The 24,835-nt window shown below is 42.6% G+C and overlaps 1 protein-coding gene and 2 non-coding genes across 5 annotated transcripts; all 3 read right to left on the bottom strand.

Annotated features, from left to right (window-relative positions):
* Positions 1-633: 633 nt before the first annotated feature.
* LOC115728313 (pathogenesis-related thaumatin-like protein 3.5) lies at positions 634-23,852 on the bottom strand. 3 transcript variants are annotated; one of them, XM_030658662.2, is made up of 4 exons: positions 9,975-9,996; positions 2,124-2,284; positions 1,258-1,966; positions 634-927 (listed from the first exon to the last, which is right to left on the bottom strand). In XM_030658662.2, exons 2-4 carry the CDS (start codon positions 2,182-2,184, stop codon positions 792-794), a joined length of 906 nt encoding a protein of 301 aa, XP_030514522.1. In that variant the 5' UTR covers positions 2,185-2,284; positions 9,975-9,996; the 3' UTR covers positions 634-791. The 3 variants fall into 3 exon arrangements, with proteins under 3 accessions (XP_030514522.1, XP_048139340.1, XP_048139339.1); XM_048283382.1 differs by lacking the exons at positions 634-927; positions 1,258-1,966; positions 2,124-2,284; positions 9,975-9,996 and adding exons at positions 21,607-22,252; positions 22,397-22,499; positions 22,837-23,545; positions 23,702-23,852; XM_048283383.1 differs by lacking the exons at positions 1,258-1,966; positions 2,124-2,284; positions 9,975-9,996 and adding exons at positions 22,837-23,545; positions 23,702-23,852.
* On the bottom strand, positions 5,260-5,351 carry LOC115728322. Its single transcript, XR_004013812.1, has one exon. It is a non-coding gene; the product is annotated as a small nucleolar RNA snR60/Z15/Z230/Z193/J17 (small nucleolar RNA).
* Positions 5,883-5,984, bottom strand: LOC115728325. Its single transcript, XR_004013815.1, has one exon. It is a non-coding gene; the product is annotated as a small nucleolar RNA Z43 (small nucleolar RNA).
* Positions 23,853-24,835: the final 983 nt, after the last annotated feature.

The following is a 24,835-nucleotide window of genomic DNA, read 5'->3' on the forward strand; positions in this document are numbered from 1 at the left end:
CGTGAATCGAATTCGGCCTATTCACTTGAAGTTCGTTCATACGATGTTAACTGTCAAACTGATAACCCATGTTCAGCTTCGAACCGACAATCTCGCACATGATTTTTTTACTTCATCCGTCTCTTTTCTTTACTAGAATTAGAGAAAGAGGGAGAGACCGTGTTGGATTCTTATCTGTTTGACGGCTGCACCATTATCTTAATCGGGACAAACTTCCAACCGACGCCAACCGTTGGCAAGAACGGAGAGCGGGAAAACAACCGAAGCAGAAAAAGGTTCTAGCTCGAGAAAGGAAGTTTCATTCAATACCAAGCAAAACAGGTTGTGACGCTTCATTGCCAACTAATTCTACGTTCTAATCTAACTCTGAATATAACCTAAACGTCGAATTCTATTCTACTCGCCGAAAACTAATGGAAATAAAACCCGAAGTAATTAATCGGAGCTCATCCAAGCCGCCGAAGCCGGACTACGTGCAGTCGATTTTCATCGCCCTCGAAAAGAATTCCCAAGAAAACGTCACTTTCACTTTCCCGGAATGTTTTGTTCGGAGATTCGCGTCCGAAGAGGATCACAGCATTGATCTGATTTCCAATTTTTTTTTTGTTTTTTTGTTTTCTCTCTCTCTCTCTCTCTCTCTCGAGATTTTTTCCCCTTCATGTTGGACCGCTCGTGCAGCAACAAAATCCACTTGATCCCCTGAAGCGCGTGGGCCCTACCCAGTTGAGAGCGGGAGGGGGGGAATTGGGCCCACTGTGCAGTCAGAGCTAGAGAGGGCGCAAGTTGTTGGATCAGGACGGCCGCCGCAACAGCCAAACTGTCGCTGAAACGACGACAGCGACGACCGAAAGCGGCGGCGTCCACGACGAGGCGACGCCGCCCGACGCCTCGGCTGCCACCGCGTACTCACCGCCCGCCGCCTTGACGCTGCACCCGCCAAAAGAAACCAAGAAAAACCTCGTCACTACTAGCAAAAATATCAACAGCCCCACTCCAAAAATAGAACTGAATATTAAAATTATAACAGTAATCGTATGACAGTTTCCTGGAAAATGCCAAATTTCTCCGGGCTGGTCCAGAGTGGTCGGCGAGGTCTTACCTATCTTTAAAAAAAAAAAAAAAAAGGTGACAGATTGTTGCTGCCATGTTGCAGTCACATGTAAGATTTGTGTTAATATAAGTTAAAAATTTGTTAACTAAATCTCCATTATCGTATTAAGATAAGTTTGAGAGGTGAATTCAATGTGATTTTGTTACCTAGCAGAAGGCCTCGGGCAAAATGTGATCTCGTAATCCGCCGAAGCGCAGGTGAAGGTGCTCGTGCCGTCGTCGTAAGCATAACTATAGGCCTTCGGGCACGCGCTCTTGAAGAACTCCGAGTACCGGCTCGGCCCGCACGTGTCCGGTGTCCCGTGCGCGCCGCTGCAGCAGTACTGTGGGTCCCCGAATGCGCCACACGCGCTCCGGCACGCCACCCCGCCCTGGCTCCCTGTGCTCGTCACCTTCAGCTCCTGCGGGCACGCAGTGTTCAAGTCCGCCACGCACCCCGTGGCGGTGCAGTTCCCGGCCCCGGAGGTGGTGGCGGCACCCTGCGGCACTACCAGCATCGGGAGGTTGTACCCGTCGACGAGGCTGACGTCGTAGAAGTCGAGCCCGCCGGCACCGTTGAGGGTGAACTCGGCGAGGGTGGCGGGAGGGGTGGCGCCGCTGCCGGAGCACTCGAGGGTGGAGGACCCGCAGTCGCCTGTGAGGCAGGCGAACTTGCCGTTGGCAGCGTCCTGGGAGCAGAAGGTGCGGCCCCAGAGGCGGCCAGACCAGGAGGCAGGGACGGCCACCGAGGCGGACTCGCCGGGGTTGAGGGCGAAGCCGGTGGTGGAGAGCGGCGCAGTTCCGGCGCTAGAGAGGATCCCCGGCCAGACCGTGAAGCTGCACTTGTTGACTATGTTGAATGTCGCTGAATTTGCACCTGCAAGCTCAAGAAACAGAGCATGAGCCAAAATCCGAGCCGAAACCACCCGAAGTTTGAAACTTTAAACCAAGATCGGATCCCCATTGAAGTGATTTTGGGAGAAAAAAAACAAAAAGGACCTGACAAAAGACGCTCTTTCAACACTTGAACTTACAAGTGATGGAGAAGATCAAAGCGTGGAAGAACAGAGCAACTGCCATTCCGAGTGAAGCCATTGGGTTTCGAATCTAAGAATGAGGAACCGAATCGAAATTCAAGATTTTAATTGTATTAAGAATGAATGTTCTCGTTTCTCTGAGAAATTCAGAATAACTTCTCTTCTTTGTGCGAGAACTTTTGAAGAGCAAATGGAGGAGGGAAAGAGCAGAGCATTTTATAAGCCCGGGGGGGGGACGACAATGGCGGTCGGCGTCAGTCGGTGGGGGCCTCTGAGGATGTGATGGGACCCCACTACTCCCCAAATTTTATATCGGTTTTCTTGTTTTCCTACGCCAGGGCAACATGGCGACACAGTTGAAGTCGGCGATTTCCTGCGCAATCTCGGCAATTTTCCCCTGTTCTCCGTGCGCTTGGGGAACAGAGGCTCTGTACCCAAGCGAGTGAGGAGGAGACGAGCACTACCAATGCCGTAAACAAAAGCCGATGTGGGGGAAGGGGAAGTATTTGGAGTTTCAGAAGGCTGCGTAGCAGAGCAGAGGAGGCGTTGGGTTTCTCCCCGACATTGGAATTTGGTTCAGGAAGGAAGGAAGGAAGGAAGGAAGGAACAAAAGAGCTCTCACTTCACAGTTCACAACTTCACATGGGTTGAGGAATCAGGAAGAGGAAGGTCGGCGGCTTCCAGTATACAGACAACACAGCTTCGATCGGATTTAGCCTGCATGCTTCGACCAAAAAAAAAAGCCTGCATGCAATTTTGATGGAGTGGGGAACATAAATGAAACTAAAAAAACTTCAACTTTTACTTTAGTTTTAATTCTGCCTCAGAATTTGTTTTTGTCTAGAGCGAAAAATCCAAAACTTCAAATTCAGTCCAAATATATCCCGAACTTTTCTTTGTCTAAAAAAAAACCCCCCCACAGTTTTAGGTCTCGCTCCCAATCTTATGAAATCGCCAATTTTTACTAAGTCCCAATTCTGTCTCCATTAGCCCTCTGTCCAAAAATTATCGCCGGTTGTCTCTAATTTTCATACCCTAAAACGGTATAATTTTCTATGCTTGATGATAAGGACGTCAAATTGAGATTGAAATTGTGAGGTGGATTTGAGAATAAATTGAAAGTTGGTAATTTTTTTGTTACACAATACAAAGTTCGAGGCAAGTTTGTGACTAGATCTAAAATTTGTGAGTTTTTTTTTTTTTTTTGACAAAAAAGAAGTTCAGGAAAGATTTGGACTAAACCCAAAATTTGAGTTTTTTTTTAAAGAAAAAATGTTCCACGTGTAATAGGTGTATGCCAGGATATGCATGGACGGACCATGGAAGAAGATGGACAATTTAGATTCTCTAGCTCACGGGCGGCGAGTCCTTGGTTAATCTTTGGGAAAATGACAGAAATGGTCCCTAAACTTTGACTCAACGTGTAATATGATCCTTGAACTTTTAATTTGATCAATATAGTCCCCGAACTTTAGCCCAATGTGTAATGTGACCCCTGAACTTTCAATTTGTTCAATGTGGTCCTCAAACTTTTAGAACATGTTTAACTTAATCTTTGAACTATAAAAAAAAAGTTCAGAGTGGTCCTTGAACTTGAATTAATGAAAGGATCAACTTGAACATGTTCCAAATGTTCAGATATCATATTGGTTAAATTAAAAGTTCAAGGATCACATTGCAGATTGAGCTAAAGTTCATGGACCATATTGGTCATATTAAAAGTTCGGGGATCAAATTGCACATTGAATCAAAGTTCATGGATCATTTGTGTCATTATCCCTTAATCTTTCGAACGCCCCGCCATCAATTAACTTAGGGCGCAACTATTGATGCATTGAAAGAAAAAAAAAAAAATCTTACCCAAGAGCGACGGACCATTACCGACTATTCGGACTATATTGCATGTCAGAGACCTCCTAGTATGATCATGTACTATTTGAAAAATTACAAAAAAAAAATTCTATACCTACCATAGGTATGTCAATTTAGATAATTAATCAATTCAGTCCCTCCAATCGATTTTGACCGAAAATAGTTAAAAGCGAACGCCGATCTTTCTACGAAGTGAACAATTTTCGTAAATTTATAAGGCGAGGGACCGAAGGATCCAATCCCGCGATCGAGCGAGGGCCGTCCCTCGCCGAATTTGGCGAGGGCTCGACCCTCGCGTCTTGGAGGAGGGCCGGCGGCCGCCCTCGGGTTGTCATAGAACGGGAGTCTGATGGTTGAAGATCTAAGCACGCTGTTTACAAAAGTTTTTTCTGGCCCATGCAAATGCATCTTGCACCCTTTGCCATACAAAGTCGGAAAATGGTCCAATTATTCGGATTCCAGATTCTGGCGAAAAGCATGGAATGAACGCTGCTCCGGCGTTGACCCGAAAAAAGAGCACAGCTCGCTAGTTGCCCCAGCACTTCGCAGCCGCAGCCGCAGCCGCAAATGATTTTTACTTGGACCGGGGGCCACACGATAAGATGATTAGCCTGACGAAGGGGCAGTAAACACTAAATTAATCCAAGATTTTCCTGCCTTTTGACCACATCGCAGCACAAATATTGAAAAATTCTGTCACCCACCCCCGTCTCAATTATTATGAGCCGCTAAACATTGGCACCAGCAAGTGAAAACGATGCGCTTTTCCGACGGCTAGTGTTGGCCGATGCAAGCGGCCAACTTGCCTTATCTTCTGATGGCCTCAAGTTGAAGAGAACACGGACCCGTCGCTTTTGCGTGAAATCAATTAAGGCGCGGTGGTAAATCTTGTCGAATAGAGCCATTCGGGGAAGATGAATGAACGGTAAGTTGCATTCCACCGTGTACTTATCTTTTCGCAAGTTGGCAAATCCTGTCGGAGTTGTTCGTCGCACTTGATCACGCAAGTTGGCAAAACTTGTCAAAGCCATTGATTTTTAGGGGTGTCAATGGACCGGGTCTCATTTAAGCCCGACCCGGCCCGAAACTAAACAGCGCCAAGATCGATCCGATACCTAAATCATATACGTCCAAAATATTTGGGTCGGGTCAGGTCGTCCCTTTTTTTTTTTTTTTTAAATGACGATTGAAATAAATCTTCTGAGAAAAGACAAACAACACTGATGAGGATTTGCAAAAAGAGAAGATTAATTCTACAAGTAAGGGTCATCAAATAGGAGCGAAAGACTATTGGAATGTTATAATCACAAAGATTATCATCTGAACTATGCTTCTAATCATCACATGAACAACTCTTCAACAAATCAAAATTGTAAAATCAAAACCCATTTTCAAAACTTAATGCCCACGAAAAAATAAAAAAAAATTAAAAAAATCAATCAAAGAAACAAATTTCGCAGCCTCTCAGAAGGAAGGCAGTAGAGGTTATGTGTAAATCACGAATTCTCATCCATAAGCGCAAATAGCTAATCTCTTTCATCACAGGTAACTGTTCAAAACATAATGGAAAGTCGTAAACTTGAAAATATTTCACACCCAAAGCCCGCAAGAGATGCAAGAGAACTTGCCAAGATCTATAAAATCCAAAGAAATTACAAAGGGACAAGGAAGATCAATGGCCTCATAGAGAAGATTAGATGTGTCTACACCATTAGATTCAGACATATGCTTGTCTTTGTTTAAAGAATGTATAATCATCGGCCATCTGCAATCAAATTCACAAACCAAAACAAAGAAATAAACTTTTTTTTCCCCAGAATCTCAAGAACAAGAGAAAAGAAGAAAGAAAAATCGAAGCTTGGTGTTTCTTTTTGGGGGAAAAAGGGACTCAAAATATGGCTGGTGATATATCAGGATGGTCGGCAAGGCCCCAGTCGGAGCCGGTTACGACGAACGACACCTTTCACGATACAATCGTTACCATCCCCGAAAGACCATTTTTCCTTTCAATCTGATCCATTTGAAAACAAGAAAACTATGAGCATCAGATGACGCAATCCTAATTGCGAAACAGAAATTGGAAGCACAGAAGGAGAACCCTCGAAAGAGATGAAGCAGAGAGAGATCTGAGAAAGGTGAACAGCATTGGGGAAGAGGGGAGTTGGTGGGGTTTAGGGTTTCCGTTCGCGCGACTTCGCTTTTAAATAGGTGATTTTGGGGACTAGGGTTTCTTCTGGAGAGGACTCGGCGGAGAGGGAGGGGACCGTCAGGAGTGGCCGGCATTGAGGGATGGCGCTGTTACACTCGGGCAGAAGAAAGTGATGGAGTCTCAGTAGACCTCTGCGCATTCAGAGTTGCGAGCAAGGAGACGTCGCGGGAAAGAAGATGATGAGCAGTAGTAGAGTTGGGCCTGGGTTATTTGAGTCTTCAATTGGCCTGTCTTCTTTTCATTCCCAGGTCGGTACTTTATTTTTCGAGCCCCAATGGTACCGGCCTTTATTGAAACAGTACCAAATTCTGGCCAGAAAATTTGCCCTAAAATTTAGGAAATTTTCAGGCCAGATCATGCCGGCGCGGGCCTTTTTGACAGCCCTACTGATTTTGCCTTAAAGCTTTGGCCTTTGCAATTGCAACCAAATGGAATTCGCCCATAGTAAATACCAAGACTGTAACAGGCACTGCATAGATAGTGTGGTTCAGATGGTTGTGTTTGTTTGCTTCTCACTAATCTCCTCATAGTCAGTCTTTAGCCAAAAAAGGCATTACAGGGCCTTGCATTCGACAGAGTATCAGATACTTTGAGACTACTTTTCAACAGAAGCTCAAATTTGTTGGAGCCTAAGAGAAGGAGCAAAGCAGTAGAGATTCACTCCATAAACCTTTGTTATTCCAGAGAAGACTGGCCAAAGGCGATCGCAACTTACCTATGGTACTGCCTCGCGTCCCAAACACGCAGAGATTGGCATAGCACGGCGCTTTGCAGAAACATTGCAAAGCTCTCCCGCCCTCCCAGATCGTCCCTGCTGCAGGACACCCCTGCATCTGAGCCATTTAGGGAAGTAGGTTCGGTCATGGTTCAAAAAGAATATGTACTCACCTTCGCGCGAAAATGATGTGTGCATGTCGAGATCACAGAAATTATAGCTTCATGATCTGCTTTCAATGCCGCAATCATAATTATAGGAAGGCAAAATGAAGTCTACGACAAAATTCCAAGGTATGAATATTACAGGAGTTGCAAACTAATTTGATTGTACTATCAGAGTAATTTAGACACACTATAGCATTAAAGGGTCCTACTGCACACTCAAACTCCCTAAATAAACGGCAACATTGACTTGACGCCTAAAAGGATGGTGTGCCCTCCTTGCAAACTGAAAACCTCTCCAGTAGCAGAAAACCTCACCCCGTGAATGTAAACTCCTAAAAAAGTTGTAAACTTCTAGATCATCAAAAGTTATTCCAGAATAATTGTCAAGAACCCAAGATTCGCATCATGTATCTAATCAAGCAACTGTCATTCGCCACTAAAATGGACTAAAGGATTCCAATATCGGTTGAGCTGCGTTAATCCAAATTCTCATGATCAGGATGGCCTTGAAAATCAATTGCAAAGACCGAACAGGAAAAGATCAAGAGTCTCCATATTATATGCATGCTCAACTGTCTGCAAAGCAAGGGTATAGAGCCACAAGCAAATTTGTTCTAAAGGCTGCCCACAATACAGAACTTCCAATGGCAACAACATAGAATAGTGACGGCATGAATCACTTTCTAAAGTATCCATTAGTCTCTTTGGATAATACATAAGTCTCTACAGCTATTATAATTCATCTAGGGCGCAATTATCTACCAAGAAAAACATACATCTATTGAGCAAAATCTGAATAATCCTCATCTCATTTAACTGAACAAAGATGCATGTGGACCATATGAGCAATGTTATCTCATGGTAACTTAAAGGGTCGAACATCAAGTTAAAAAGAAAGTGAAAATTAAGAAGACGTGAGTGAAACCAAAACCATACATAAAGACACCAAGAGTTTACAGTTGCACATTATGGAAGATATGGAGCTTAAGGGAACAGCATGGCGTTTCAGAATATACTGTAGCGTGATATTCCCAAAGAAAAAGCATCGAGTCATTGTTGCTGGTCACTATAGTACAAGCAATGAAACTGGTACCGTATATTCCAAGGAACAACTGGAGAGAGCCATTAGAAACGAGAGCAAATTCCAAACTATTCGATGCATGAAACATCCCACTTTTATCATAATGTAGATAGTTGGTAAAAGGTAGAAATCATCAAGTCATGAAGAGCCAGGTGAACAAGAAAGGTCATTGCCCGCATTTTCTTAGCTGCATTCGGCAAGCTTCCCAGGAGCTGCAATTTTTTTTTCTCAATCCAATTGGTCTATTGATAATGACCAGTACTTAAGCAATTAAAACATTTCATATTCCTCTCCATAGGCATTTATTAGATTGATTGAGTGAATTCTTCAATTGATTGATAATCTCTAGGATTGGAAACTGAATCTGCAACAGGAAAATATCCTTTAGTATGTTGTTTCCTAAACTATATTTCCTTCTATTATATATAGAGCTTTGTATACATGCAAAGATTTAGAACAAAAAAAAAATACAAATTCTAATTTCCCAATTTTTTTTTTTTTCATTTCATGTCGCGACCATAACCAGATAGTTCTTCTCTCTCTCTCTCTCTCTCTCTGAAACACCACCATCTTCGTCGTAGAATACACCCTCAACCATTTCAAATGCTCAACCTCAGACCTTGCCTTGCTCGATTCAAATTTATAGGGATAAAATGCCGCATAAGAAATCCGGGAGAAAGGGTAGGATATACCTAGATTAGATAAAAACTAACAAACCCTATTTTCTAATGATGCAGTGATGAAGCCGCCATCCGCATATTGCTTCCCTATTCGCTGCACAAGGACCATCACCTCCGATCACCGTGCACGTCGCCTCTGACAACCGCCTATCGCCATCGCCTCCGACAACTGCCTATTGTCATCAGCTGTCCTTTGCTAAGGGTAAAAAGGACCACCTGTCACCCACCTCCAACAAGAGCATCTTGGCCACCGTTCGAGGATCAATGCCATAACAGCCCATCGTCATCGCCTCTGCCCTCAACCACCATCGTTGCCTCCACCGCAGCCCATCACCATTGATTCTCACCGAGTAGGCCGCGGTCGTCCTCGTTGTCATCAAGCCCGAACTCGACCGACAAGGTCGATCCTTAGATCTCGAATCTGAGATCGGCCAAGCCCTAGATCTCGTCTGTCTAGTGCTGTGCTTATTTGGTTCACTTCAGCGGCAGATCCTTAACGTGATTTAGATTGAACGGTGCAGATTCTTGATGGTTTCTTTCTTAGTTTGATTCTTAAAAAAAATAAACAATGTCTAATACAACGGTAGGTTTCTGTCAATGGTAGTGTTCTGGGTACTTGAATCGGCCAATAGGTTTCTTGATGCTATGGTTAAGCAATGACCGAGAAGAAATCCGAGAGTTATTTTGTGAATAATGTTTGTGTTGTTTTTCTTCGATCCTTAGTTTCTTGTTTCTTTCGAATTGTTCATTAACAGTGTAAAAGTTTCTTCTTTCTAGTGAAGTTTAATGGACCATTACCATTTTCAATTGGATTTTCGACGTGATGCATAGCGTTATGATACCCAAAAAACATATCACGGGAAACGAGTTAAAGCTAAAAAATGAATATCCTCGATCATGTGAACACGACGAAGGTTACAACAAAAGGAATTCTCATTGTAATTTTGCAGACAGAAGGTAGACTCGGAGTTCCATCTCAAAATATACTCTCAAACAAGAAGAGTAAGGAATTGAATGATAATCGATCCAACAAACCCTATTTTCTAATGATGAATGAAGCCATTGGGCTTCGAATCTAAGAATGAGGAACCGAATCGAAATTCAAGATTTTAATTGTATAAAGAATGAATGTTCTCGTTTCTCTGAGGAATTCAGAATAACTTTCTCTCCTCTGTGCGAGAACTTTTGAAGCGCAAATGGAGGAGGGAAAGAGCGGAGCATTTTATAAGCGTGGGGCCCCCGGAGGGGGGGAGAGGGGAGGAAGACGACAATGGGTGCGTTTGGAAGCAGCTTTCTGAAGGGGCTTTGGACACCCAAAGCCCTTTCAGCCAAAGTCTAGGTGTTTGGAAAGGTTTTTGCCAAACATCCTTAGCCCAAAGTCAGCCTTCAAAAGGCTGAAAGCCCGAGGCAGCTTAGAAGGTGCCTTGGCTTTTTAGCATTTTCGGGATGCTGAGAGTTGGTTTAATGAAAATATCTAAACTCTCCTTTTTAACCCTCGTTTATCAAGCATACTTCCATTTTTACCCCTCGCAACCTTAAAGCCCTAAAAACGCTCATCCCTCTTTCGTCTCTCGCTCTTTTGCTCTGTCCTTCGCTCACGCCCGCTCTCTCTTTCGCATCGCTATCTCCTCTCTCTTGTGCGTCTCCTCTCTCTTTCGGTCTGTCCTTCGCTCGGGGTGTCCGCAAACGACGGTGGGGAAGAGAAGGACCGCGATTTGGAGGCTCAAGGCGGCGGGGGGACTGGCAGCGCGACGGAAGGTTTCAAAGATCTGCTCAAGCATCTGGATCGCGGGTTCTCGAGTCCCCTTACGGATTAGGTTTCGTACGTCGAACTCCAATTGCTCCTTCCCCCCTCCTTTGAACCCTAATTTGTGCGTGATTTCGTGATTTCAATCATTAATCCCCTTACCGTTCCTCTTCGTTTCGCTCCTGTGAGCGTCAGGTTGAAGCTTTTTTTGTTGTGTGTGTGGTATTGGTGCATGTTTGATTCGAAGCTCAGATACGTGGGAGCATGTGATCGGGATGGGTCTCAGGGCGGTGTTCGTGAACAGCTGGTGAAATGGGACGCCAAGCTCCAGGAAGATCTCGACAAGATGCTCGAGAAGGCCGAGGCTGCCAATGTGTGCCGCTACTTCTGTGTGTCTCTCTCTCCTTTTCTTTGCACCCTTTTGCATTTCTAAGTTGTTGTGCTTGTTGATTCGATTGCCTCATTAGTCTTGAGTTCATGACTCTAATTGGCGGTTCCGTAAAATTTCTATCTCTAGATTAAAGCTCAAATTTTTCGATTCTTGTCCTTATCAGACCTGGGCTTGTAGCAACCTTTTGTATTTTAATCTTATTGTTCTTGTTTGGCATTGCATTGTAGCTACTCCATTTCTGGCTTGTATTGCTAAACTGAGAAACCGGCCACGAGTTCCATGTACTCGAGGCAAAAGCATTGTAAAGATTTCTTCATCACAAATATCCATGCTACCATTTGTGCTGAACAATTTCCTCAGTGCTTCAAAGTATGTTGAGTTTTCTTAATTCAATTTAGTAGGCTTACATTCAGGCTTCCAATATAAGAGTTCTCCAAACACCATACGGCTTGTTTTTCTGTCACTTCGAGGTTTTTGGACAATTTGGTGTTGGTCAGTTGCTGGTCACTTGTCAATTTGGTGGTCATTTGCTGGGTGAATGATTTTTTCTAGACAACCTTTGGGAAAATAAGTGGTCTGGTCTGGTCTAACGTGAAAAGAATGGTCATGCTCACTTGATTAGTTTGCCAAGTTAATGTAGGCTTGTGGTCGTGCTCTGACAAGTTAATAATGTAGACTTCCTATGGTTAAAATAGCTTGTCTTGTTGATTATTTGGGTGAAAATCAGGAACAAATGTGCCCCACTTAATCACAGGAGAGTCAAGATAGCTTGTGTTCTTGTTTCAAGAGCTTGCGTCTTATAGAGCGTGCCACTTTTTAAGTAGGAAAGATTAAACTATCTTGGAATGTCTTACTTTTTTTTATTTATTGTCAAATGACTTGTGAATGTCTTGTTGTCTCTTACTAGGTCCTCTTGTCTGCTCTGGGATGGTACTGATTTTGAATTCTGATATTGGTTCTTATCTCATTTGTCACCGCCAGTTTTATCTTTTTGATATTTTACTAGAGGATGTCAAGTTCATCAAAGGAAAAGGCATGTTGGACCGCGGAAGATGTGGTTCTCTGGTATTGATAGCTTCCATGAATTCGTCGCCGTTTGTCTTCGCTAGTCGTGGGGATGGTTGGTTCTTGCGATAGAGACAGAGAGATGGAGGATGTTTTCTTTGAAGATGTGAAAGTTTTGATCTTTTTTCTATGGACATGGTGGTGTCCTCTGGCATCTAGGGGAAAGTTCATTTGTTAATATGTTGGGAGTCAATTTCATCTATCAATGAATGTAATTTTAATGGAGCCGTGCTTTTTTTTTTTTTTATCAAGTTCTTGATTCTATTCCTAAACTTCTTTGCATGGAAAGGAGTTGAACGTGAGGAGGTAAATCTGATGACAAAAAATTACACTCTACCATGGGTATATTTTTTTTTTTTGGTCAAAATTCTGAATATTTAGTTGACCGTGTTTTATGGGTTGAATTAATAGTTAAGGAAGTTTGTAATAATAAACTTATTTTTATCCTCATGATTCATGTGATCATTTTCATTATAATGATCTTTTGATATCATTGCACGCAAGTAGTCATATTTTGACTTTTGTAACTTATAAATTTGTTAATATGTGCCTTTTAAGTTACTTTCAATGTGAAAATATAAAAATTGTCGTCATTATCTTTTTTCCTAATTTTAAATGAATTAAAGTTAGAAAAAATTAAATTTGCACATCAAAGGACTTTCTACATGTAAGTGTATCAAACAACATTTTTCCCAAAGTTACATCTCAATGCACTTTTCAATTTGAATTTACCAAACAGTATTTGCATTTCACCAAATCCCTTTAACCCAAAGATATTTGCATTTTCCCAAAGACTTTCCCCAAAAGTCTTTCCAAACGCAGCCAATGGCGGTCGTGCGTCAGTCGGGTGGGGGCCTCCGAGGATGTGATGGGACCCCACTACTCCCCAAATTTTATTTCGGTTTTCTTGTTTTCCTACGTCAGGACAACATGGCGACACAGTTGAAGTCGGCGATTTTTAATATAGTCAATAGATTAGGTTGTTTGAAAAAAAAAAAAAGATTAGATTGAATATTTATCAAAAATTCAAAAATCACATCGAAAAAATGAAAAATTCAAAAATAATATTACACACCAAATCAAATTCATGAATCATTTGTGTCAGTTTTCTCGAGAATCTGGACTGGAGTTTTACTAATTAATTAATTTTTCGTGAGTGAATGATATTTTTCAATTGGCGATATCGTGCAACTGCAGTGAAATGAATGTCGAAACCGATGACGTCACGGGATTGGCCAGAGTCGTCATTTTCTGTCCTCGAAAGACGGGAACAAATTGATAAGTCCGACAAATACAGTAAATTTAGAGGGGCACGATAATGGGGAATTGATCGGGTCACACGTGGTCGCATGTAATTTGGTGGGAGATTCGCATACGAGGCGCCACGTGTCCGCTCGAACGTCCTCCTCGTGCCCACAGCACGTTCTCGTGTTCCCCACAGTACGATGCATCGAAAAGCGCCAAATCCCGACCCGTTAGTCAGAGCTCCCAACCCCACCTGATGCGGGGCAACCCGCCCCGTCCGGTTCGACCCGCCAATTTTAAGAATGGAAAATTAATGCATCTAACACAAAATTAGAAAAAATTTCAAATAAGGGCATGAAATATCCTCTTTATTTCAAAGAATTATCTGAAAGGACATTTTTATAATTTTTTTCCTTTTTTTTTCTTTTTTTCCCTTCTTGTCGGTATCTGGCCGGTAGTTGCCTAAGATCATCCACCGGGGAGAAGGAAGGGAAAAAGCAAAAGAAAAAGTTAAAAAAAAGAAGAGAAAATAGAAAAGAAAAATAAAAAAATAAATGACGAAAATATCCTTGATCAAGCTTTTCTTCGAAATTATGAGAACGCTTTAGACCATTTTTTAAAACAATGTCCATTCAACGTCCTTATTTAAGAAAATAAGAGCACTTTAGTCTTTATTTGAAAATTTCCCCACGAAACGGTGGACAATAGAAAAATAAATTATACAATTATTAATGCGATTCTATTGGGAACTCAAAAAATATTGACCACTTTGACAAAAAATCTACTTAGAATTAACATAAAGTTTTTAGTTTGTAAGCATAAAAAAATAGAATTTATTTAAAAAATAAAAAATACGGAGAGCCAGGAGGGTGCGAGGCTTGGCGGGGTTGAGGAAGTCCCAATGGTGTGTGGGGTGGAGAAGGTCTGGAAAATCCTAAGCTTATTATATGATCACATTTCAATTGTATCAATTTAGTTATACATATTCTGACGATTTGTCAATTTATTTCTAAATTTTTTTAATTGTGACAATTTAGTCATAAATCTTTTTTACGATTTGCCAATTTAGTCTCAAATATTTTTATAATTTTTCAATTTAATCATTTCCGACAATTTTAATCTAAAATCGCCGGTGTGGACGCCTGCCATTTTACATGCCGTGATCGGCACCGATGTGAATAAATTTTGCATTTTTCAAAAAGATTTTGTTAAATTTTTTTATATTTTTCTTTTCTTTTCCTTTAGCCTGTGGATTAAGTTGACCTCGTGGCCTAGACAAGGGTCGCCCTCTCGTGATTTGGCGTCGGCGGCCCTCGCCGACCTTGGGCCATGGCTGGTCGTCAGCTTTCTTTTGAAACATTTCGTGCCCTTGGTGAGTTACTCGGTTTCCATTCGATTGTCCATTGACTTAAGAGTGGAATGTTGTGCGCAAATTTCCCATCTCCATGCCAACTCCTTTTTGACCCGAAGACAAGAAAGATGGAGGTGCACGTGAATAGATGCGCGTGGGTGACGTCTCAACAGCATTTACTATCTCCAATTGCCCAATCGGACCAATCTTTTCATAATTTTAGCACTTGCTCATTTAACGAAAAATAAATAATTTAAAATATAATTTTTTATCACTTACAAAAATATATAAACAAATAATATTATCATCATCTATGAATATATTTATACATAAATTGTTATCGATATTGAAGACATTTCTTGTCGACTAATTATTCACCAACAATTGTTTTTAGAAAAATATTTTCAAAATTATTTATTTTTCGCAAAATAAACGCACCCTCAAACTCCGTTATTTTGTGAAAATAAATGATTTAAAGAATATTTTCCTGAAGATGAGTACTTGTAATGTTTGCAATAATTAGTCGATGAAAAATGTTTTTATTGTGAGCGCGCAACAAAATTTCAATACCTTCACTTGGGGTCAAGAGGGAGCCCAAGTCCGAGTCCGTCAACATATCTAGTTGGACCTACCTTTACTCAAAAGCTTAAGTCACTGAGTTATAGACCAACTTGAATACACAAATTACACGTACATCTCAATAATCTCCCCCGTACGTGTGAGCTCCAGTGTTTACTTGCTCCCCCTTAATTCAAGTATTCTCTTACATCAACTTATCTCAACTTGAACCTCCAACACTCAACTTCGTCCTTGATCTCTTTCTTTGTATTAGTGTTTGTTTGCTACCCCTTAGTTCAAGTATCCTCTTACATCAACTTATCCCAACTTGGATCTCCAACGCTCAACCTCATCCTTGATCATGAAGTTTACCACTAAAAATAGGCTTAGTAGTTGATGAAAAAGGCGCCGAGGAGGTGTTATTGGATGTGTGAATGACTTTTGAAGTGGTGGAAGGACCACAATGAGCATTGCTCGGTTTGAATGACTCCAAAGAAATCGAGATTATGAGGTCGATGATGTGAAAAATGAGTGGGAGTAATGTGGGAGTGAGGAAACTCAGTTTCGTCAAAGATGACATAAGGAGAAATATATATTCAACGAGATAAGTCCTTCGAACCATGAAGTCTACCACCAAACACCAATATATTTTTGGGAGTATGCCACCAATTGACAATCGGCTCTGATATTATTTGTTATGAGCGCATAGCAAAATTTTCGATAGCTTACTTAGGGATATCGCCAAGAGAGAGCCCAAGTCCGAACCCATTAACATAGCCAGTTGGATTCATCTTCACTTAAAAACTTAAGCCAATAAGTTATAAGCCAGCTTGGATATATTAACTGCTCCACATCATATCAATTGTCTAATATGAAACTCTTTTAACATAACTCACACGTGCATCTCAACAGTTTTCACTATCGATAAATAGCTTATGCCTAAATATTTTTGTAGGCGATAAAAATGATTTTTATTCATTCATTTTTGTAGACGATACAAATAATCATTTTTAGAAAATATTTTGGAAATCAGTGTTTGTTGCAGAGCAAACGAACTTTTATTTATATGTATAACTTCCGCGCAAAGTCCATTGGGTTCCTTCTCCCACCATTTGGATCGGTCCATGCTCGGCCCTCCCCTCTTATTTTCCAAGTGGGACATCTAATGTCGTATTATTTTGTGACAGACAATTTCTTTCTCGTTTTTTTTTTCCCTTTTTGGGTTTTCTAGTTCAACTCGTCTCATATTGGAAAGGCTGTCCTATGTACTATAGAAGTTAATCCAGAGACTACTCATAGATTAGACAATTATGTAGAATCGGTTAAAGTTAGAGAAATATAACCTCGACATGAAAAATCAAGAGATTTTATGATCGGATGTTTCGAAAAGGATTGGCCATGGTTAAAGGTTAAAGGCAAAAGAAAAGATTGGAACTACATTGGAAAAACATTTTTTCATACGTGCCCTGGAACAGACTAGCGAGTTATTTTAAACATACCGAACGAACGAATTGCAAAACACAAAACACATAAATTTTAAATTTTAAATGAACAATCCTAAATAGTACTCGAAAAAGTACCCCATGCTGTAAAGAGTCTAATTTTCGTTAGGACATCCAATTATAGCAGAACTTTGCGTAGCAAAACCTTCGACGCGAAGTTTTTCATTTAGATATCAATTCCGAATGAAGGGTCTACTTACAGTTAGATGGTCAAAGACCATTTTACATTTTACTTTACTTTTTTAAAATCTAAGGCATCCATGATAGTTAAGGAATATATATATATATTCACCACACGACGGATGCGGTATGGTTGCGTACCCGCCATCTTTGTACTTTTATTTTCTTCCAAAACAATACCCATCTACGCAAATATCGCAATCTCGCCCTCATTTCGCACTTGGAGCTTTTCCCTGTTGACACCTAAATTTTTGAGTTCTTATTTAATCATTTATGGCATAAAAATTAGGGACTAACATTAGTCCTTAGCAAAAATATCAAAATCATTTTCATATAGTTATTACTTAGATTAATATTTTAGCATGCACTTACATTTGCATTTGAGTCGGACCGACATCGGATGAAATTAATTCAGTTTGGATTAAGCTCGCAAGAATGTGAAAATCAATCAAGCCAATATCCTCCATGTGGTCAAATATCGCGAAGACAGAATGGGATCTTTGGGGTGTGGAATTTTTGAAAAAATGATGATAATGAAAGGGGGCGTGAATCAAGAGGGAAATGGGCAGAGGCAGTTAGAAAAAGAAAATATAAAGGGATGTGATCAGATTTGGTGAACCAGAATTGATCGTCAAAAGATCTTAAACAGAAAAGTTTTTTTAAACATTCAAAAGAAAGAGAAACCCGCTAGTCTTGGCTTATAAAAGGGCTCTTTGATTCACGTTCAGGGAGGCCTTTCGTTGAAAAAAGGAGTCGTCCAGAGAGGTCCGCGATCAGAGAGCGAGAGAAGGGTGGAAGAGGGGAGCTTCACAGTACCACACGTCAGAAGGTGGAGAGAAAAGAGAGGCTTCGCACAGAGAGAAAAGATTGGGGAGAAATAAAAAAAAATGTTTTGAGAGCTCCACCATTTGAGAGTATACGTGGGAGTGAATCCATTTTCATTCAGAAACACCAGAAATGCACTTGAGATTTTGAGAGGCAAAAAGTGAGAGCGAGTTTGAAAGTTTTCTCTTGATTTTTAGCCAAATCAAAACCGAGAAAACCCCCTTCGGCGAGAATCAAATCTCGGTGTTCTGCGACGCCGATGGCTCGGTCCCGCATTCCCTGTGATTCTACCTAGTTCGTCGCTGGCCCGGTGATCCTGGTCGCAAACCAGTCCAACGATCCCAGCCATGACACGGTCGAGCCAAAATTGAGGTGAATTCCACTCTTGACGATGGAGCTACTGTCCAGACGTGCATGAGCTGAGTCTTCTTACATTGGTATCCTTGTCCGCAAATCTGCTGTTCTTGGTTCATTAAAGGCTTTCTAGTGTGGTGTCCAACTTGAAAGGTTGGGTTCGGTGAAGCTTTGGAGAGAGAGGTCCAGTTGTAGTGCATGCGGTAAATACCCTGATCAGATGACCACCATGAGCATCATCATAGACGTTTGAGCATCCGGTCTCTCGTGCGCGTCAACTCTCACCATCGCCGCACGTGAGCCCCATAGATCAAGTTCAAAGGGTCCTAGCTCGAGTTGCAATTTTCGTGCAATAAAGAGAACAAAAAGAAAAGAAAAGAGAAAAGCAATCTTCAAAAGACAAGGTACATTCTCTATCTCGAAATTTGATTAATTTGAGGATTTTTTGCATATTCCGAATACTGCATATCTTGGAGCATATTTTGCAAATATCAGAGCATTTATTGTGTTATCTTGCATAAAGATGGATTTTTCACCTTTCCTTTTCCCCTTTCCCCACTTTTATCACAGTATGAATCCTTTCCTCCTTTACATGTTCTCTCATATTCTTTTGTGGATTCCTTTTTCCCTTCATCCCTTTGTGTTTTTGTAAATTGAAGTAATGCGTCATCCCACCACAGCAAATTAGACACCATACAAGCACCCTTTTCCTGAAGACAAAGGACGATGTGGGGAAAGACCATAGGAAGGTTGTCACAAGAAGAAAGATTGGAAAACTGTCTAAAAAATTCTAAACATATTGTGTGGCAGCCAATTCGATTTTAAACCTTTCAATTATGCCAATTTGATCATAAATCTTTTGAAGTTTTGTCAATTTACTCCCAAACATTTTGACATTTTATCTATGTAGTCATTTCGCCCAATTAGCTAAATAATAGGTTTAGGACTAAACCGATAGAATTTTAAAAGATTTAGTACTAAATTGGCAAATCGTCAAAAGATTTACAACTAAATTGGCATAATTGAGAAGATTAGGACCGAATTGGCAAATCGTCAAAAGTTTTAGGACTAACTTGACACAATTGAAAAGTTTCTGCTGAATTGGCCGACATATAATAGATTTAGGACTTTTCGAATAATTATCCCCGAGAGCAGATTGAGAACACAACAGACAAAAACGAGGAGGTATTAAGGAAGTTGCTTCTTTTCATAAGCAAAGAAAAAGTGAGAAACGAATAGATTATGGGCAAAACAAAGGTCGAAGAGAGAGAGAGAGAGAGAGAGAGAGAGGATGTTGATGATAAGGTGTGGAAGCGACCATTGGAGATGGCAAAGGTTTAATGTTGTGTAGGGATGGCTTTTATCGCTGCCTTATCAAGATATGGTTCTTGTCTCTGGGTCCCAAAGCGCCTTTTATCTACATCTTTTTCATAGCTGTTTTTTTTTTTTTTTTTGCTCTTCTTTCGAATTCCGATAGATCATCCCCGGCACATGAATTTTGCATGTTCTATCGCATTCATCGGAAAAGCAGGTTGTACTTTGGCCCCCATCTATGAGGGATTGTTTGTTTTGTTTCGGGCTAAGTTCTTCGTTGGAAAAAAGTACAAAAAAAAAATCATAAACATATTGCATTAGTAGCAATTCAATCTTAAACCTTTCGTTTGAATTAATTTAGTCCTAAACATTTTTGCATTTGTACCAATTCAATTCATTCGGTCAATTTTGATCGGAAATCATTGATGTGGACACCGGTCGTCCTACATGGCGCGGCTAGCGAGAGTCGGCTTGCCCGTGGCCACGAAGGCCCTTGCCCCGGGTCTTAGTGGCGCCGCCGGCCGCAGGGAAGGGCCATGATTCCTCCTAGCGGCTAGAGAGAAGCCCCGTGATTTCAGTGATTGGTGAAGAGAGAATTATCAATCAAAACCACTCCCTAATCGCTACTTTACGAACCCTAATCTCATTAGCTAAGTTAAGTATCTTGCTAATCGTCACATTTGTCCCTTTAGGACAAGTTCGAGGGCCGAAAGTTGGTGTGAAGATGGAGACATTATCACATGAAATTGTCGTAGCGCTGCGTCTGCATAGCCTCGTAGAGCGCCAAAGCCTTTTCGGCCATGAGAGTATGACGTCGTTGGACCAAAGGGAACCTCGCAACCGCAAGGCAACTTGAGAAATTTTTCTGTCTCTTTCGATAGTGATTTCTTGATTGATGATGAAGATGACAGTGTAATTCCATCCAGCCGCAAAAGGAAAAAGGACATCAGACGTCACGGCACTGCTCGTGAGAAGAACATACGATAAGCCTACCGAGTATTTTCCACTAAGACAGAAGAAAAAGAAGTCGAGTCTTGAATCGTAAGTTTGTGGAAAGTCGTGGCGGGAGTTGCAGCATGAGCTTCTTTTTCCCCAGGTCAACGCAGAGTCTCTTCAGGAACATCGCGCTTAATCAATCCTGACGCAAACGATAAGATTTGCGGTTGAAATTTACAACCTTGTTTCGCGACATCGATAAGCAAAGTTCAGCTAAAACCATCCTTCGACTGGATAGAATGCGCTTTCGATGTCTTCTGAACCCTTTTCGACTAGAAAGAACTCTCGGTTAATTTGTGATTCGAGCATAGACATGGCTGCACGGATAATGATAGTACATCTCCCGGAAATCTTTCAACGATTATGATCGTCCATGTTATATACAAGTTGAGTTTCGCGGTGTGAGGTATGAACTCGAGTGTGGAAACTCGAGCGTTTGCTGACTCCTTTTCGCTAAATGAAGTAAGAACTGATGGATGCTGCGACAGATTGCGCGACCTTCCAGGGCTTTGGCGACTTCATCTGTTTGCTGAAAATAGGAAATACTACTGCTGCAGAATCGGCAAAAGCTGGAGAAAGATCATTAAAGAGCTGTGTGTCACGATTCTTCTTTTCTTGGATAGAAAGATCGGAAAGGAAGTGGGGGAAGGCAAAAGAAATTGCTTTGCTGATGCGGGATTTTCATCTTTGATGAGCGGCGACTGCGAGTGCTTTCTTGACCTTATTTTCGTTCCCAGACGGAATCAGAAAAGACGCCAAAAGGGGTCTTCCCATCTTCCTGTTTCGGACGAGTGCACGTAGTCTCCTCCAGAGCAAGTGGAAATTTGCCCTACATGTGTTCTTGGATGATCTCGCTCTGGCTTTTTTTAAGCTCTGAATAAGCGTTCACGTCACAGGAAAACCTGGAAGAGTCCACATGGAGAGATTATGGGAAGAAACGTTGATGCAAGCCATGCGTGGGGATCGTCAATTCGTCATTAGTTTTAGGACTGCCAAGATTCGAATTTGGCGTCGAAGTTGCCGAGTTGGGTTCTTCTCGAATCATAGTTAGGAATGAGCCGTGAATCGAATTCGGCATATTCACTTGAAGTTCATTCATACGATGTTAACTTTCAAACTGATAACCGATGTTCAGCTTCGAAACGACAATCTCGCACATGATTTTTTCTCTTCATCTGTCTCTTTTCTTTACTAGAATTAGAGAGAGAGAGAGAGAGACTGTGTTGGATTCTTATCTGTTTAACGGCTGCACCATTATCTTAATCAGGACAAACTTCCAACCGACGCCAACCGTTGGCAAGAACGGAGAGAGGGAAAACAACCGAAGCGGAAAAAGGTTCTAGCTCGAGAAAGGAATTTTCATTCAATACCAAGCAAAACAGGTTGTGACGCTTCATTGCCAACTAATTCTACGTTCTAATCTAACTCTGAATATAACCTAAACATCGAATTCTATTCTACTCGTCGAAAACTAATGGAAATAAAACCCGTAGTAATTAATCGGAGCTCATCAAAGCCGCCGAAGCCGGACTACGTGCCGTCGATTTTCATCGCCCTCGAAAAGAATTCCCAAGAAAACATCACTATCACTTTCCCGGAATGTTTTGTTCGGAGATTCGCGTCCGAAGAGGATCACAGCATTGATCTGATTTCCAATTTTTTTTTGTTTTTTTTTGTTTTCTCTCTCTCTCGAGATTTTTCCCTCTTCATGTTGGGCCGCTCGTGCGGTAATAAAATCCACTTGATCCCCTGAAGCGCGTGGGCCCTACCCAGTTGAGAGAGAGACGGGGGCAGGTGGGCCCACTGTGCAGTCAGAGCTAGAGAGGACGCATGTTGTTGGATCAGGACGGCCGCCGCAACTGCCAAACTGTCGCCTAAACAGCGACAGCGAGAGCGACGTCGCCGGACGCCTCGGCTGCCACCGCGTACCCACCGCCCACCGCCTTGACACTGCACCCGCCAAAAGAAACCAAGAGAAACCTCGTCACTACAAGCAAAAACAACAACAGCCCCACTCCCGAAACGACGACAGCGACGACCGAAAGCGATGGCGTCCACGACAAGGCGACGCCGCCCGACACCTTGGCTGCCACCACGTACTCACCGCCCACCGCCTTGACACTGCACCCGCCAAAAGAAACCAAGAGAAACCTCATCACTACAAGCAAAAATATCAACAGCCCCACTCCAAAAATAGAACTGAATATTAAAATTATAACAGCAATCATATGACAGTTTCCTGGAAAATGCCAAATTTCTCCGGGCTGGTCCGGAGTGGTCGGCGAGGTCTTACCTATCTTTAAATAATAAAAAAAAAGGTGACAGATTGTTGCTGCCATGTTGCAGTCACATGTAACTATGTAAGATTTGTGTTAATATAAGTTAAAAATTTCTTAACTAAATCTCCATTATCGTATTAAGACAAGTTTGAGAGGTGAATTCAATGTGATTTTGTTACCTAGCAGAAGGTCTCGGGCAAAATGTGATCTCGTAATCCGCCGAAGCGCAGGTGAAGGTGCTCGTGCCGTCGTCATAAGCATAACTATAGGCCTTCGGGCACGCGCTCTTGAAGAACTCCGAGTACTGGCTCGGCCCGCACGTGTCCGGTGTCCCGTGCGCGCCGCTGCAGCAGTACTGTGGGTCCCCGAATGCGCCGCACGCGCTCCGGCACGCCACCCCGCCCTGGCTCCCTGTGCTCGTCACCTTCAGCTCCTGCGGGCACGCAGTGTTCAAGTCCGCCACGCACCCTGTGGCGGTGCAGTTCCCGGCCCCGGAGGTGGCGGCGGCACCCTGCGGCACTACCAGCATCGGGAGGTTGTACCCGTCAACGAGGCTGACGTTGTAGAAGTCGAGCCCGCCGGCGCCGTTGAGGGTGAACTCGGCGAGGGTGGCGGGAGGGGTGGCGCCGCTGCCGGAGCACTCGAGGGTGGAGGACCCGCAGTCGCCCGTGAGGCAGGCGAACTTGCCGTTGGTGGCGTCCTGGGAGCAGAAGGTGCGGCCCCAGAGGCGGCCAGACCAGGAGGCAGGGACGGCCACAGAGGTGGACGCGCCGGGGTTGAGGGCGAAGCCGGTGGTGGAGAGCGGCGCAGTTCCGGCGCCGGAGAGGATCCCCGGCCAGACCGTGAAGCTGCACATGTTGACTATGTTGAATGTCGCTGAATTTGCACCTGCAAGCTCAAGAAACAGTTCATGAGCCAAAATCCGAGCCCAAACCACCCGAAGTTCGAAACTTTAAACCAAGATCGGATCCCCATTGAAGTGATTTTGGGAGAAAAAAACAAAAAGGCCCTGACAAAAGACGCTCTTTCAACACTTGAACTTACAAGTGACGGAGAAGATCAAAGCGTGGAAGAACAGAGCAACTGCCATTCCGAGTGAAGCCATTAGGTTTCGAATCTAAGAATGAGGAACCGAATCGAAATTCAAGATTTTAATTGTATTAAGAATGAATGTTCTCGTTTCTCTGAGATATTCAGAATAACTTCTCTTCTTTGTGCGAGAACTTTTGAAGAGCAAATGGAGGAGGGAAGGAGCAGAGCATTTTATAAGCCCCGCGAGGGGGGGGTGTGGCCGACGACAATGGCGGTCGTGCGTCAGTCGGTGGGGGCCTCTGAGGATGTGATGGGACCCCACTACTCCCCAAATTTTATCTCGGTTTTCTTGTTTTCCTACGTCAGGGCAACATGGCGACACAGTTGAAGTAGGCGATTTCCCGCGCAATCTCGGCCATTTTCCCCTGTTCTCCGGGCGCTTGGGGAACAGAGACTCTGTACGCGAGCGAGCGAGCGAGCGAGGAGAGGAGTACTACTACTACCAATGCCGTAAACAGAAGCCGATGTGGGGGAAGGGGAAGTACTTGGAGTTTCAGAAGGCTGCGTAGCAGAGCAGAGGAGGCGTTGGGATTCTCCCCGACATTGGAAATTGGTTCAGGAAGGAAGGAAGGAAAGAGCTCTCACTTCGCAGTTCACAACTTCACATGGGTTGAGGAATCAGGAAGAGGAAGGTTGGCGGCTTCCAGTATACAGACAACACAGCTTCGATCGGATTTAGCCTGCATGCTTCGACCAAAAAAAAATTAAAAAAAAAGCCTGCATGCAATTTTGATGGAGTGGGGAAAATAAATGAAAGTAAAAAAAAATTCAACTTTTAGTTTAGTTTTAATTCTGCCTCGAATTTGTTTTTGTCTAGAACGGAAAATCCAAAACTTCAAATTCAGTCCAAATATATCCCGAACTTTTCTTTGTCTTAAAAAAAAAAAAACACCCCACAGTTTTAGGTCTCGTTCCCAATCTTATGAAATCACCAATTTTTACCAAGTCCCAATTCTACCTCTATTAGCCCTCTGTCCAAAAATTATCGCCGGTTGTCTCTAATTTTCATACCCTAAAACGGTATAATTTTCTATGCTTGATGATAAGGACGTCAAATTGAGATTGAAATTGTGAGGTGGATTTGAG

This window comes from Rhodamnia argentea, chromosome 8, assembly GCF_020921035.1.
Source record: "Rhodamnia argentea isolate NSW1041297 chromosome 8, ASM2092103v1, whole genome shotgun sequence".
NCBI classification, from domain to species: domain Eukaryota; kingdom Viridiplantae; phylum Streptophyta; class Magnoliopsida; order Myrtales; family Myrtaceae; genus Rhodamnia; species Rhodamnia argentea.